This window comes from Theobroma umbraticum, unplaced genomic scaffold (assembly GCF_002168275.2).
Source record: "Theobroma umbraticum cultivar Fairchild unplaced genomic scaffold, ASM216827v3 scaffold_204.0, whole genome shotgun sequence".
Classification (NCBI taxonomy): Eukaryota; Viridiplantae; Streptophyta; class Magnoliopsida; order Malvales; family Malvaceae; genus Theobroma; species Theobroma umbraticum.
The window spans coordinates 6,274,069-6,288,215 of record NW_018397267.1 but is presented as its reverse complement, the minus strand read 5'-3'; the positions used below and the strand labels follow the sequence as shown (position 1 = coordinate 6,288,215).

The following is a 14,147-nucleotide window of genomic DNA, read 5'->3' as shown; positions in this document are numbered from 1 at the left end:
ACCACAATGGTGAATTCAGTTGATCTCCCTACAAGTAGGAAACTACTAACCAAACAGTAAACACCATTCAAATTATCATCAGCTCTCTATAGTAACAGATTCTCATTCTGTGATCTCAAAACTCAAGGTCACGTAGAGAAATGGAAACCATACACTGATGCCCACATTTCTACATTAAGCAGAGACATGTTATATGAAAGACCTTCAACCCCCAAAATAGTGGTCATCCAAAATATGAATGCTTATCTTCAATAGCTTTTACCTAATCCATTCACTTGATGAAGAAGAAAATATTGAGCCACTTATCAATCCTCACAAAAACAAATACTTTCTTTTACCCTAGGATTAATCTCAAACATCATGGCTACCAACACCAACACTAACCTCTCTACCAATTCATTCACAAAGATCCAATCACCCCACATACCACATTCAGCGATTTCCGGGGAAAACGGTATACAGTTAAAATTCACAATTAAGGCATCAGCTCATTGATATGAAACACACATTGCATTATAAAGATAAACCAAATTCAGTTAAATTTACACATAGAATAAGATCTTTAAGCAGCATTTAATCCCAGACATCATTGTGTTATTATACATCATAAGATAATTCAAATCAATTCCACCATTTTTAACCTCTAGCCTTAAGATCTGCAAGCCGCCTTGACAAATCATCCTCATCAACCTTCTCCTGTGTCTTGGTTGACACAGCATGAGCAGCTGGCTGTGGCAGCCCAACAGAGACCTCCAACCCATAATCATCAGCCACTTGCTGCATCAAGCTGTTGACTTCACCTTCTGGTGTGGACAATGAAGTAGAACCAGCCATAGCACTCTCCATAAACTCTGCCTGGACCTCCATGTTCACAAATTGCTTCTCGAATTGATCCATTGTCTCTGACATCTTCTGCAAATTGCCTGCAAGAGCAAAAGAACAAACCCTCCAGTTTCACCATATTCACATCCAAATTACAGCATTAATGCCGTTAATTTACACTTATAAAAAAGGAAAACGACATCTACCAATAAATAGAAAGAATTTTTCTTTAGGCTATTATCTCCACATATTTTTCCTTTAGGCTATGTCAGGTTCATGGAAAATTTAAAAAGAAAATTAACGGAAAAGAAAATAACCACAATGTTGATAATTCTCACTTTGTTTGGTATATATGAAAAATAGGAAGGAAAATTTCATTACCAAAGAAAATTTTGAAGTAAATTGCCACTATATTAGCAAGAAAAAATCCTTTACGAAAAATTAACACGAAAAAAAAAATTGGGTAGCTGGCTAATTTAGGCTAAAGTTTCCCAAAGATGCAATTTTTTTGGTTCTCCTTCAATTACACCCTATAATTTCCAAAAAAGAAGACGATCAAGAATTTAAAAGTAAAACTTTTACGAGGAAATTACCAGTGGCCAAGGAAGATTCGAGAGACTTGACGATATTACCCATGGACTTGTTAATGGTGGTCATCTTAGCCTGGGTATCGAGCCTAGCAACGACAGCATCGAGACGCGACGCGAGCCGGAGGTAGTTCATCTGCTCGGTGCGCTTGCGAATAGCGTTTTCGGCATAGATCCGAGCTCCATCCATATTCCCTTTCTCGATCGCCTTCTTCACCTTCAGTTTCTCAGATTTCTCTTCCTTCTCGCACTTCCTCGACTGGCGTTGCAGCGATTTGGACGTGAATTTCAGGTCCATGATCTGGTTCAAGAGCTTCTCGGTGTTTCCCATGGCCGGATTTTTTTTTTTCTCTTCGTTCGCAGAGAAAGATTTGATCCTGAAAGGGTTTGAAGATATTAGGGCTAAGAAATTGGGTTTTTTATTTTTCTTTTTTGGGTGTTTTGATCGCGTCTTGACTCCGTTTTGCTTCTTGTATAAGGATTTTGTGTGTGTATTTTATTTATTTATTTTTGGTTAAAGGAAAAGGGGGCGAAGGTGGAAAAGCAGCGTAAAGGGCCGACCGCCAAGTGGGACCAACCTTACATACTGTTTTTGGGCCTTAGACTATAAATATCCATTTTCTTCCTCTATAAGCAATAAACAAGTGCCTAAAATTGGTAATTATAAAATCACACAGCATAATAATGCATAAGGTATTTTTTAGACAGCTTTTATCAGAAACATTTTGTAATAAAAAAAAATTGGATTATACAAACTCTTAAACAGGATTTGCTGCAAACTAGTAACTTGGGTTAAACCCTGGATTTTGCTACCCCTTAGCCCTTGGGAGTTGATATTTGAACATGTGACGACTACATGCAAAATGGATAAGTTATTAGAAACTTTGGCATGTGGATGGAGTTTACATTAAGCTCAAATAGTTTTGCAATGAGTTTCTAAGGTTGTCGGTTCTCATAAATAAAACTTGAAGTTCATAGATATAGTACTAGCAGCATTTTAGCTACTGTGAAATGAAGCAACCCTGCTTCCTCGAAGGTTCCATTATCCGAACGCCACTATGTGGTGCCGCAAAGCTCATCCCAAGACATAGGCTTTTCCTCCTGTCTACTTCTTAACTTGGAAAGCAAAAGGCAGGCTTAGAGGTTTCCTAAAAATTACTGCCCAAGTTGGCTAATGATACTAATCGTTATCAGAAACAATGAGCTTAGCTTTTACTGAATTATCCAAATGTTAATACTGTTAAATGCCAATTTTCCAATCCAATGTTATAACACGAAGCAGTTTGTATATATTTATTAGATATGAATGCTCAGTGACTCTGTCGAAGGAATTAAGGGAATGTATAAAAACCAACACGCATTCCTGCTGCTACCAGTGCCTCTGATTCCAAAAACTATGCTTCCAGCCTGCCAGGAATGAGATATATATATATATATATATATCTGTCTTGCGTATCACTTTCCTCCTCAGAACTCCACATTCCACAACTATCATCACCCGCAGGCAAATTGCACCAAAGAGACACTGAAAATGGATTGAATTCGGCAACGTGATGTAGGAATTTTCTGTTTACAAAAGCCAAGAAAAGAAAAAGAATTTTGCATGATCATTAGACTCATTACATCAAAAATGCATGGAGGTGGGGCAAGAAAGAAACAAAGGAAAGTGCCAAGTCACATGCGTACGTGTCACTATCCCGTTAAACTGTCCTCTGTGTCTCTCTTTCACTTCAACCTCTCCCCTAATACCCGACTGCTTAGACACCTGTGTATAGAGGTACCTGCATGTATTTTTCTTCTATGTACTTATCTTCTACTCGGATTCGTTTGGCATTATGACAGAAACTATTTAGTCCTAGACAGTGAACCTCCCTACCCCATCTGGTTATTTATTAGGCTGAAAAGTAAAACCAGAAACCCTCCTATGCCCATATCCCATTTTGAAGGAAATTTCAAATTTATCTCCTTCGAATGTACTAATCTTTCTTCGATCCCAAACACAGAAAACCCATTAGGCTGTTAGGCTCAAAATGGACACCTTTTTCTATAAAACTTACACAGACCCATTTACCCTTTTGAGCTGACATTTGACAGGACCCATTTTTTGGTCATTACAGAAAAAGGAAAGATTCCACCTTTTGTTAATTTCAAATGCATTTTGATGGCAAAAATAGATCCGAATAGGTTGTTTTTAACTGATTACAAAGAAACCACCGCCCCACCTCATTGTTTCTTGTAAACTACAGTGCACTAGATTCAGGTGCTTCTTCTCTTTTTTATGCTGTTTTGGGTGAATTTGGCTCTGGAAAATGAATGGGTTTGGAGAAGACCAAATTGTGTTCGAGATTGCTGTGGTGGTTCCAAAAAGGAACCTAAAGGAAGAAAATGAGGGTTATGATTGTGTTGAGGTTCTTGTAAATGAGTTCAGGAATGTGGGCTTCGTTGTTGAGAGAGTTATTGGCCTTTCAGATGAGTTTATCAAGGTTTGATTTTTTTTTTTACTTTTCAAATTTGGGCATCCTCTACATTGTCCTGAAGAATAATTTTTTGTCCCTTTTGATCCTTTTTTTTAAAAATAAATTCATAATTTATTTTGCCTTCTGCTGGCTGTTACAGTAAATCTACAGTAACCAAATTTAGCTAAAGAAGTATTCTTTTTCCCTTTTGGCTCCTGCTAAGAGGGTTTTGTGTGTGTGTGTGTGCGTGCATGTGCTAAACAAATATAGGACTATGCATTCTTATCAACAAATTCCTTTGTGCAATTGTAGTGGGCTTTTTTTTTTTTTTTGATATTCTGTTGCATACAAGTTAATGGCTATGGATTTCCTTCAATGAAAGGAAATTTTCTTTATCTTGATTACTTCAGTATTTCCAGTTAGAAAATTTGCATGCATTTGTTTGAGAACCACCCTCCAGCCTTCCCTTTTCCTTTTTCCTGAATAATGAAAGAAATTTATTAGCAAATTGGCTTGTAAAACTGAATTTAAACATTTTATTTAAAATTTTCAATTTATTGCCTATTCTGCCTTATTCCTCAATTTTTATTGTTTTTTAAAGTCATGCTTGATTTAGTTTTTGAAGTTTCCTTTCTTTTGATTGTTTCCAAGTGGTTGGGATGTAAAGTTAATCTTGAGTTAAGTTGTTTGATAACTATCTTTCTTTCAGCTGGCGGCACCTTTAGAAACTTTGGGAAGGGCTGCAGCGAAGCTGCAGATGAAGAAGCCCACTCGTATTGGTAATAATTATTTGGCTTAGATATTGACGATTGTCCCGTTCCTTTTCCTTACCTTCATTTCGATTAAATACTTGTTTTTCGTGAAAATTTGTTAATAAAGCATTGCACTTCAGGAATTGATTTACAGTTTGAGTGGGAAGAGGTCGAAGCTTTTGTGCGGCAGCCTGATGGCTCATTGTTTAGTTGGTGTGAGCGTTTCCAGTGCTACCATCACTTGATATATGAAACTGTGAGTCATTCTATGTGCGCCATCTTACTTATTTCTCTTTCTAGTTTAACAATACATCTTTATGAGACATCAAGTCCTAAATTTAAAGGTCTTGAATGAGATGCAGTAATAATTAACTTTGTATGGCTTCTTTATCTTCTAGCATCTAGTTTTATGTTTAACTTACATGGTTGGCATCACTAGTTAATTTCACAGCGCTACTTTATTTTGTGGCAGTCAAATTAACATTCAAATGCATGTATCTTGAATGAGATGCAATCACAAGTGAATTTTATGGTGTGTTAGTCAACTGGCTGCTCATGATTGTTTATTTAAATAATAGTTGTTTGTCACTGGTTGGTGCCTTTGATATGATCAATAGGAGTTCTACTGTTTTGATGTTCTCTATATAGTAAAAAATGTGCACATATGCATGTGAGCATTGCCCTGTTGTTTTTGTATGCAAGTCTTTGGATCTGTCCTGTGTATCTATGCTGCCTCTACCCATTAAAGATTTTGAATTTTATGCCTCTTGGAGGACCAGTAATGAAATAAAAATTTTACAGGTTAATAAGAAGAATTCAGATGTAACTTTAAAATTTGATGGCAAAGAGATCCAATGGGAAGTGGGGGAATCATTACTGCAGAGATTGGAATTGGAAGGAATTGTTAAACAAGTTTTCCCTGTACACGGTATGCTTGGTTACATTTATAAGCAAATTACCTGCAGTTCTCATGCTTTCTAAGCCCTGAAGTAAGATAAATCCTGTCTATAGATGAAACAAAGAGGAAGAAGCTACTCAGGAATTGGGCATTAAATTGTTGGGACTTCACGAATCAGCCAATTGATGATATTTACACATATTTTGGGACAAAGGTGATTATAACTTCACAGCTAGCGAAATTTTGCAGATTACTGTTGCAGTGCTTAGTATATTGCTTAATCAAGGTATTTGCATGTGGTAGATTGCAGTCTATTTTGCTTTCCTTGGAATGTATACACGCTGGATGATTTTTCCAGCTGCATTTGGGCTTATCTTACAGTTGGTTGATTTTGGGTAAGCCACACTGCTTCTTTCTGCTTGGAAGCTATTTTTGTCTTCTCAGGTACTGAATTGCTTTATCCTTGGTTTAATTTGATTGCTTGGGCATAATGATTAATCCAGATCATTGCAATTACTAGTGCTTCCTGCTTTCTTCATAAGCATAGTATTGTGGGCTGTGTTGTTTTTCCAGTTCTGGAAACGTAAAAACTCTGCACTTTCAGCCAGGTAAATTGATTTCTAACTATTGGGCCATCTTCCTAAATACAAGGCTTGTTTCTTCAGCTTTTCTGATTTAGTTATTTCCTCTCTCTCTCTCCCTGACTGATGTAGGTGGCATCTTAATTTTTCTGTCAGCACAAGCCAAGGATATAAACTATTGGGGAGGGAGTGGGGCTCCCTACAGTCTCCAATGGAAATTACAAAAAATTTGGGAACTGATAAAACAAAAGAGAAAGAAGCATTTCAAAAATATGAATGGTTTAGTTATCTCAAGCGATTCAGAAATGATGCTATCATTATTTTGAGTATTGTCTGCCTCCAATTACCATTTGAGTTGGCTTATGCTCATCTCTATGAGGTCATCAAGTCTGATATTGTGAAGTAAGATCCTGTGCCTCTCTCTCTTTTTTTTTTTTTTTTTTACGTTGATGAAAATGATTATGCCTGAGTAATAATTTTGGGTGATTTATTTTCCTTGGCAAATACTACAATCTGTGTTGTGAGAGTTCTTTTCTGATTATAATATGTAAATAACACAGTGTTTTGCTTTATGTGTACCATGCTTTTGGTTTCAGGTTTGGGTTAACTGCAGTTTATCTTCTTGTAATTCAGTACTTCACAAAGATTGGGGGGAAGATATCAATCAGGCTCATTAAGCATGAAAACAATGAAAATACCGAATATAAGGCTGACAGCTTGGTCTACAAAGTATGATTAGAAAGTGATTTGTCATTCAGTTTTTCTTTTTCCTTGTAAGGAATTTATTTGAAGAATTCAGCTTGTATTTCAGGTGTTTGGTCTTTATTTTATGCAATCATATATTGGGGTTTTCTATCATGCCCTTTTACATCGCAACTTTATGACCCTTCGCCAAGTGTTGATCCAGCGTCTTATACTTTCTGAGGTAAAGATTATCGAGTTTCGTTACTCTTTATTAATGCCTTACAACGTCTTGGACTTCAATGCTATTGAACTGCAAAATGCTATTTAGGTGTTGGAAAATCTGTTGGAAAATTCTTTGCCATATCTGAAGTACAACTATAAAAAATACAGAGCTGTTAGGTACGAATTTCCTATTGATTTCTGTGTTTATTATCTACTTAGTATAGAGCTTAAGTTTACATTTCATCTAATGCATTTCTTTTGTCAAGAAACAAGAGAAAATGTGAGAAAGGTTCGACTGGGAAGATCCAATTCACTTCCAGGGTGGAGAAAGAGTACCTGAAACCCACATATTCTGCAAGCATTTGTGAGGAGCTGGAAGATGGGCTGTTTGATGGTAATGTGCCAAATATGGAGTAAATAATTGGGCTGTCTGAGCCTTGTGAAGATAAACTATGTCATTATTGCCCTTTCACATAAAAATAACTTTTGCATGCAAAATGAGTTTACTTTATTTAGGTCTAGTTCCTGCCTAGAGTAACATACTAGTGTAAGTATGTTTGTGCTTTATATATGCATTGCCTGAGAAAAGCTTGGATGATGATCATAAATTTCGATGAAGAGACTTGTATACTGATTTGCTGTTAGATGTATATGAGACATTCTATTTTACTTTGATCATAAAGCACCACAACAAACTTACAAACAAAGCTTTTTCTTCTACTTAATGAACATTTTAAAACATGTGCAGATTTTCTGGAGTTAGCACTGCAGTTTGGAATGATCATGATGTTTGCCTGTGCATTTCCCCTTGCATTTGCCTTCTCTGCCTTGGTATATAATGCTTCTAGTGGTACTTTCACCTAATTGCTAATATGGTTTGATATTGATTTCAGTCTTAACAATGTAAACTAAACTTGTTAGCTTGATGTATAGAACAACATTGCAGAAATTAGAACAGACGCCCTGAAGCTTCTTGCCATGTTGAAAAGGCCTGTTCCACGGGCTGCTGCTACAATTGGAGCTTGGCTAAACATTTTTCAGGTATGTTTACTATAAAAAAGTAAGGTGTCATCAGTCATTTGCCACCACAATTACAAAAACTAATGTCTTGACTAAGAGAAGAACTTTACTTTAATTGTATTTGCTTTCCAAATATGTTCTGGTAAACTAAAAGTACAATGTACATGCTTTCTAACTGTTTTTAATAAGTCTTACTTGAGCATTTAGTAATTCCTATTTGTAGCCAAGGCAAACCAAGGAAATAGTTTCTGGAGCCCTGACTTTCACAATTGGGTGGTCCTAGGACTGTGCGACGGTCTGTTGGGACCGCCCAACCAACCGCCACCGTCGGTTACTGTAACCGACTGTTACAACCGACGGTTGTTTTTGCAACTGTCGGTTGTTCCGATCGACCTCGTCGGCTGATTGGCTCGGTCGTCGGGGGGGCTCCTTTGCCCCCGAACCGACCGAAAAATTGAGAAATTTTTTTTTAAAGAAAAATTACCCATGGGCCCCGCCCCGCGACCTCACTACTTCCCCCCCCACCGAGTCCGCCAACCTAACGAAACTTCCTCTCCCTCCCGCAAGTCCCGACCCAGATTCCCCCCCCTACCCGAGTCCGCCAACCTAACGAAACTTCCCTCCCCTCCCGCAAGTCCGACCAGATTCCCCCCCCCCCCCCCCCACCCCCTACCCGAGTCCGCCGATCAAACGAAATTCCCCCCTCCTAGGACTGTGCGATGGTTGGTTGGGACCGCCCAACCGACTGCCACCGTCAGTTATTGTAACCGACTGCCACCGTCGGTTATTGTAACCGACCGAGAACCGACCGAACCGACCGAAACCGACATTACATTATATGCGGTTCGGTTGGTTATATTGTAATATTTTTTGGTTGATTTTTGGTCAAAACCGAACCGAAACCGACAAAACCGACCGCCGCACACCACTAGGTGGTCCAACCAAAATATTGTTGTTAATATGGTGGCAGCTTTCTACATCTTTAAAATTAATAGTCCATCTATTATCATATCCTGAATACTTACGTAGCTGCAGAGCATAGAAGTCCTAGCCAGGGAATTTTGACTTTGATCTAATATTAGACTGAAAGCATCCTTAAGAACTGTTTCTTCTATATTCAGGATTGTCAAAAAAAGCAAGAATACTTTAACGAAAGCAAATTCCATTTATACACTCGTGCGCACGCGCACACGCACACACACACACACATGTATATGAGACAGCTGTGAGTAACTTTATAAACATTAAGAAATTTATCTCTACACTCTTCTAGATAAGTGATACAATCCAAAATTTTGACTAGGATTATAGACCTGCTTTTGTTTTTGGCATTTTGGAAGATCTTTTATCAATCTTCAGTTATTGCTCATCTATATGCTTTTCACTTTAAAATTCATACCATGATATTTGCTGATATGGTGACTTGTATTTCAGTTCCTGATATTGATGTCGATTTGCACCAATTCTGCACTTTTAGTATGGCTATACGATCAGGAAGGGAAATGGAAAATAGAACCTGGCCTTGCAGCAATTCTTGTCATGGAACATGTTCTGCTGTTGATTAAATTTGGGTTCTCCCGCTTTCTTCCTGAGGTATCTCCTCTTACTCTAGCGTGTATTAATTTGTTTTCCTAAACTTTATATAGCTAAACACTTAATGATTTGAAGAGACTATATATGAGAGTATAAGAACCATTGACCTCTCTTTCATGACAGGAACCTGCTTGGGTGAGAGCCAACAGGATGAAGAATGCAACACAAGCACAAGACATGTGCTCTAAACAGCTTTTGAGGAGCATTTCTGGGGGAGAAAAGGCATTTGGTGGATCAATTCCAAGAAAGAGGCCTGATGGATTAAAAAAGACAGTAATACAGAAAGCTACCGACTGATGTCCAAGCATTCCACCAAACTCGTTGTCTAAGAACAGTGAAACAAGATCAACAAGCTGGTACTTTGATTAATCATCAAAGCTATAGCTCAGTTACAAATTTTGCAAACAATTGAAATATATATTGTTTTTCTTTTCCTCTTTCTTTCTTCTGTTGTAAATTTTCAATACTTTTCCAGGGATTGTTTACAACTGAATGTTTAATTTTCAATATTATACTGGTTGGTGTAGAAATTTTGGTAATCAGAGAAGTCTAAATGATTTTTCTTTTGTGCCACGTCTAAAAGTATTTTGGCAGATTGCTTTTAACTATTTTTTATTTGTAAATCATTGCCAAAAGGATCTGTCCCAAAGGTATCAGAACTTCCTGATGAATAGCAGGAAGAGTTGTTTTCCACTCGCCCGTTGGACGGGAATAAGAAACTGCTGCTTGCTTTTCCAAGCGGTTGCTGATTAGCATCAGCAACTTTCTCTGTTACGAAGTTATTGCCATTAGAACATTGCCTCCATTTCTTTCATGACTCAATCATGCGCATTACCATACGCTGCAGGAATTTCTGCTTAGTTTCTCGAGGATTTTCACTTTGGTACATCATTTCTCAGTAATTAACAACCTATTTCAGGTAAAATAATCATAAAGGAAAAGAAAAAAAATTAACAATCAAAAGAAAACTATATACACAAGAATGAATGCAAATAGAAGAAAGAGTCAAAGACAGCAATCCCACTATGATAAAAACTATATACAAGGAAACCGGTCCGAAGTTGTTTCATCTGCTTTGAATTTTGACCTTTGCATCAAATTATCCATAGATTTGATCCCATCGTTGCTTGGATGCCATAAACCAATTCTCATCATCTCAAATGTACAAATTTTTTGCCTTATTTTGCATGAATTCCAACCAGGAGAAAAACTCTCAACATCTCCATCAACAATCGATATCATCCCATTCAAGTCTTCAACTAGCTAGCTATGCACATCTGCTGAGCTTCGAGAGCTTCCATATGGATCACTTCTGCGGGAGCTCCCAAAACGACCGCTGACCTGACGAGCATAGGCCACAACGGCCTTAGCCCATCTCTTGATCTCAGACTTGAACTTGTTGGAATCCAGGTGGCTTAATGATTGTGCTGGTTCCATTGAAATCTCCACGAAGGAGAAACATTGGTTAAAGCGTCTGCGCTTACTTGCAACGTTGCTCTTGACAACTTGGGCGTTGTCCAGAGCAACAGTTTTCTTGACAGACATGGTTTTATATGTCCGACAGGGACCCAAAGAGGATGTTGGAATGATGGCTTAAATGACATGGCTGAAACATTTATAGGGTTGGGGTGTTAAAGTTTGATAAGTAACATGCTAGTCTTTCAGAACGTGTAGCAAAATATTTCCATTGACTTGACTTTTCAGCATTCTGCGGTTAGATTCCTCTAAAACTTTGGTCTCCTAGAAAGCCGTGTTGAGTACTCTAATCCATAGCAACTTGTTAAATAGGTGAAAAGGTAAAATAATGTATTTTTTAAAATTTTGATTATAATTTTATATGATTCTATTAGTATTGGATAATTCATTCTAATCTTAATAGATAAACGTAAAATGTTTAAAATACTTCATATTTTTTCTTTACTTTTTCCCTTTCTTTTAAATTTTTTTTTCTCAATTTAGCTCGTCTTTTACATCTTTCAACCACCTTACAATTGGTTCTGATTAATTTTACACCGATTAACCACCTTGTAGTTAGACCTAACGCTCCTCGACTAGATCCCGAGAGATCGTGCCTCTCCAATGCTTGTCATGCTTACCATTGCCAAATTCTTTCACCATCTGCGGTGGAGAAAATTTAATGAGAATAGGAGAAAGAATATTGAGGAAGAGAGGAAGAAATTGTATTTTATATTATGGTAATTTTTAAAATTAATAAAAAGTAAATTGTACTAAAAATATTAACATGTCATCAAATTAATAAAAATATTGACTAATGGTTGTACTTATATATATAGCGAAAGATTATTTTTTTATTCAATAAAAGATATTCTTTTAGAACGAACTGTCTATTTTAAATATTAATGAATCCGTTAAAAATTATGATCAAAACTTAAAAAATTTGTGTATTTTACTCTAAAATAATCCTAACATTTCAACATATAAAATACTAGTATTAAAAAAAATGCTAGTAATATATAAGCATAGCCTAAAATTCATGTAAGTTAACAGTAACTTTTCCTCCTGTAAATCGTCAATGTTGATTTTGTTCCGTGTACATTTGTTTCCTCAATAAAAAGGATTTTGATTAAAAAAGTGTACACGGTTGGTTTAAGAAGTTTCTTGGACAATAGGAATACCTGTACTCGGTCATCAAGTCTCTTGATTAGTATATAAATACTTACAAACCAAACGATTAATCAATTAATAAAAAAAAAAAAAGAAAGGAAAACTCATGTGGTGTCTTCAATTTCTCTGCTGCTTCCATTAAAAATTTTACAAAAAGTATAGGAATATTCTATGGTAGCGAATTTCAATTTAATGGGGCTAAAGCGAGTTACGGAACCCCATAAATTGATATTTTTACATAAAAACTATTTTTACAAGATTCCTTCATTATAAAATCATTACCCATAATATATAAGTTTAATTATAGAAACTGAGTTTTCTGGTGCTCCTCATTCGCGTTTACTTAATTCCTACTCATTGACAAGGAGGAAACATTACCATCAACGGCGCCACTTTAACAATATTTTAATGATTAATGTAGTAATTTTTCACCAAAATAATAAACTTAGCTAGCTATATGGCTCTTTTATTTTCTTGTTTTTTTGGTTGAAAGTTATAGTGCCTTGTTAGAAATGCTTTAAATTTTATTTTAAAAAATATTTAGAAAATTTTAATAAATTTTTATTTGTTTTACATTTAATCAAACACTTATACATTTATAACAAACAATTAATTAATTGTTATTAATTAAAACATCATTTATCATTTTATATCATATGTTATTGAGGGAGCATGAAAACATAACATCTTGATAGGATCATATAACATTTTCATTTTCAATGTGATATAAAAATGACAAATAACGTTTTAACTACTAATAATTAATCAATCATTAATTATAAAGATCTATTTGATACAAAATATATATAAAATCTTAATTAAACGTCGTAAAAGAATAAAGATTTGTTTGAAATGATTCAAATAATTTAAGAGATATCATGTTTACAAATATACATTACATAAAAAATGTGAACTATGACATGCTTTTATGGACCTTTTTTTTTTATGAACCAAATGTCTCAACTAGCACTCGAGTATTTAATTTTTTAATTGATGTATGATTTTTTTATTTAAAAAATAAAATTTAAATCTCTCTTTTTTCAATTATATATATAAATATATATATATAAATGTCTCAATAAGCTAGCTAGGTTGGATACTTACCACTGCTTTTCCAATATAACAAAAGAACAATATATACACATACGGTTGACTTATATTCTCACAATATTCCAGACAAGAAATATTGCAGACCGCTATACCTATATATGCTTTTGATCCACCAAGCGATCCTAATTCTTACCAAATCATAAAACTATAGGATGCGTTGAAAAAGTTTCCTTTAGAATCTTACTTCGTTTCGAGCAAACCGAAGGACAATTGGCTGAATAAAGTTAAAACAAAGGCAACCATATATTGCTCGAGAACCTAAGTCAGACAAAATGGCTGCTATTGTATTTGATATATAACACAACATCACCCTACCATCCGATGTGCAATTAGTCCAAAATAATAACAGTAATTGTTGGAAAAATCAAACTAACGACACTGTCTTTATCATGTTTTGAAACAGTATTAATATGTATTGAGATAAGTCTGTGAAATTAAGAAGGATTTGAACCTTATAATTATGTATATATGATCCAAATTTGCAATAAAGTCAAGCAGAAACAAACAACGAGGAGATTTAGGAGCTTTTAGTCCATCTCCTAAAATATTTATGAAAATGCATTTGTGAAGATGGTAATCTTCAATTTCACTATAAATATTCGAACTTTAGAATTTCGATTGGGACATATTGTTCCTTTTTTAATGTTTTCATGACTAATTTTCAAAAAAATGCCCGTCCATATTGCTCATTGGGTCAAAGAGAAGAGAAATAGTTGAAACCAACAAGCAAGTGAGACTTTAAATCATTCTAATCTCTCGTGCTAATTCTATTTATTTCCTTTTATTTCTTTTTCCAT

General features: G+C 35.6%; 2 protein-coding genes across 3 annotated transcripts; one reads left to right on the top strand and one right to left on the bottom strand.

Annotated features, from left to right (window-relative positions):
- Nucleotides 1-491: 491 nt before the first annotated feature.
- On the bottom strand, nucleotides 492-1,892 carry VPS46.2 (SNF7 family protein). The gene is made up of 2 exons (XM_021438675.2): nucleotides 1,416-1,892; nucleotides 492-923 (listed from the first exon to the last, which is right to left on the bottom strand). Exons 1-2 carry the CDS (start codon nucleotides 1,738-1,740, stop codon nucleotides 637-639), a joined length of 612 nt encoding a protein of 203 aa, XP_021294350.1. The 5' UTR covers nucleotides 1,741-1,892; the 3' UTR covers nucleotides 492-636.
- Nucleotides 1,893-3,194: 1,302 nt separating this feature from the next.
- Nucleotides 3,195-10,183, top strand: LOC110424744 (anoctamin-like protein). Of its 2 annotated transcripts, none has more exons than XM_021439399.1 (16): nucleotides 3,195-3,892; nucleotides 4,575-4,644; nucleotides 4,758-4,873; nucleotides 5,419-5,545; nucleotides 5,629-5,729; nucleotides 5,819-5,910; nucleotides 6,019-6,123; nucleotides 6,229-6,498; nucleotides 6,693-6,825; nucleotides 6,908-7,021; nucleotides 7,109-7,179; nucleotides 7,269-7,396; nucleotides 7,751-7,852; nucleotides 7,949-8,043; nucleotides 9,457-9,615; nucleotides 9,739-10,183. In XM_021439399.1, the coding sequence occupies exons 1-16, from the start codon at nucleotides 3,719-3,721 to the stop codon at nucleotides 9,910-9,912; spliced, it is 2,031 nt and encodes a 676-aa protein (XP_021295074.1). In that variant the 5' UTR covers nucleotides 3,195-3,718; the 3' UTR covers nucleotides 9,913-10,183. The 2 variants fall into 2 exon arrangements, with proteins under 2 accessions (XP_021295074.1, XP_021295075.1); XM_021439400.1 differs by having other exon boundaries at nucleotides 3,198-3,892; nucleotides 7,751-7,833; nucleotides 7,936-8,043.
- Nucleotides 10,184-14,147: the final 3,964 nt, after the last annotated feature.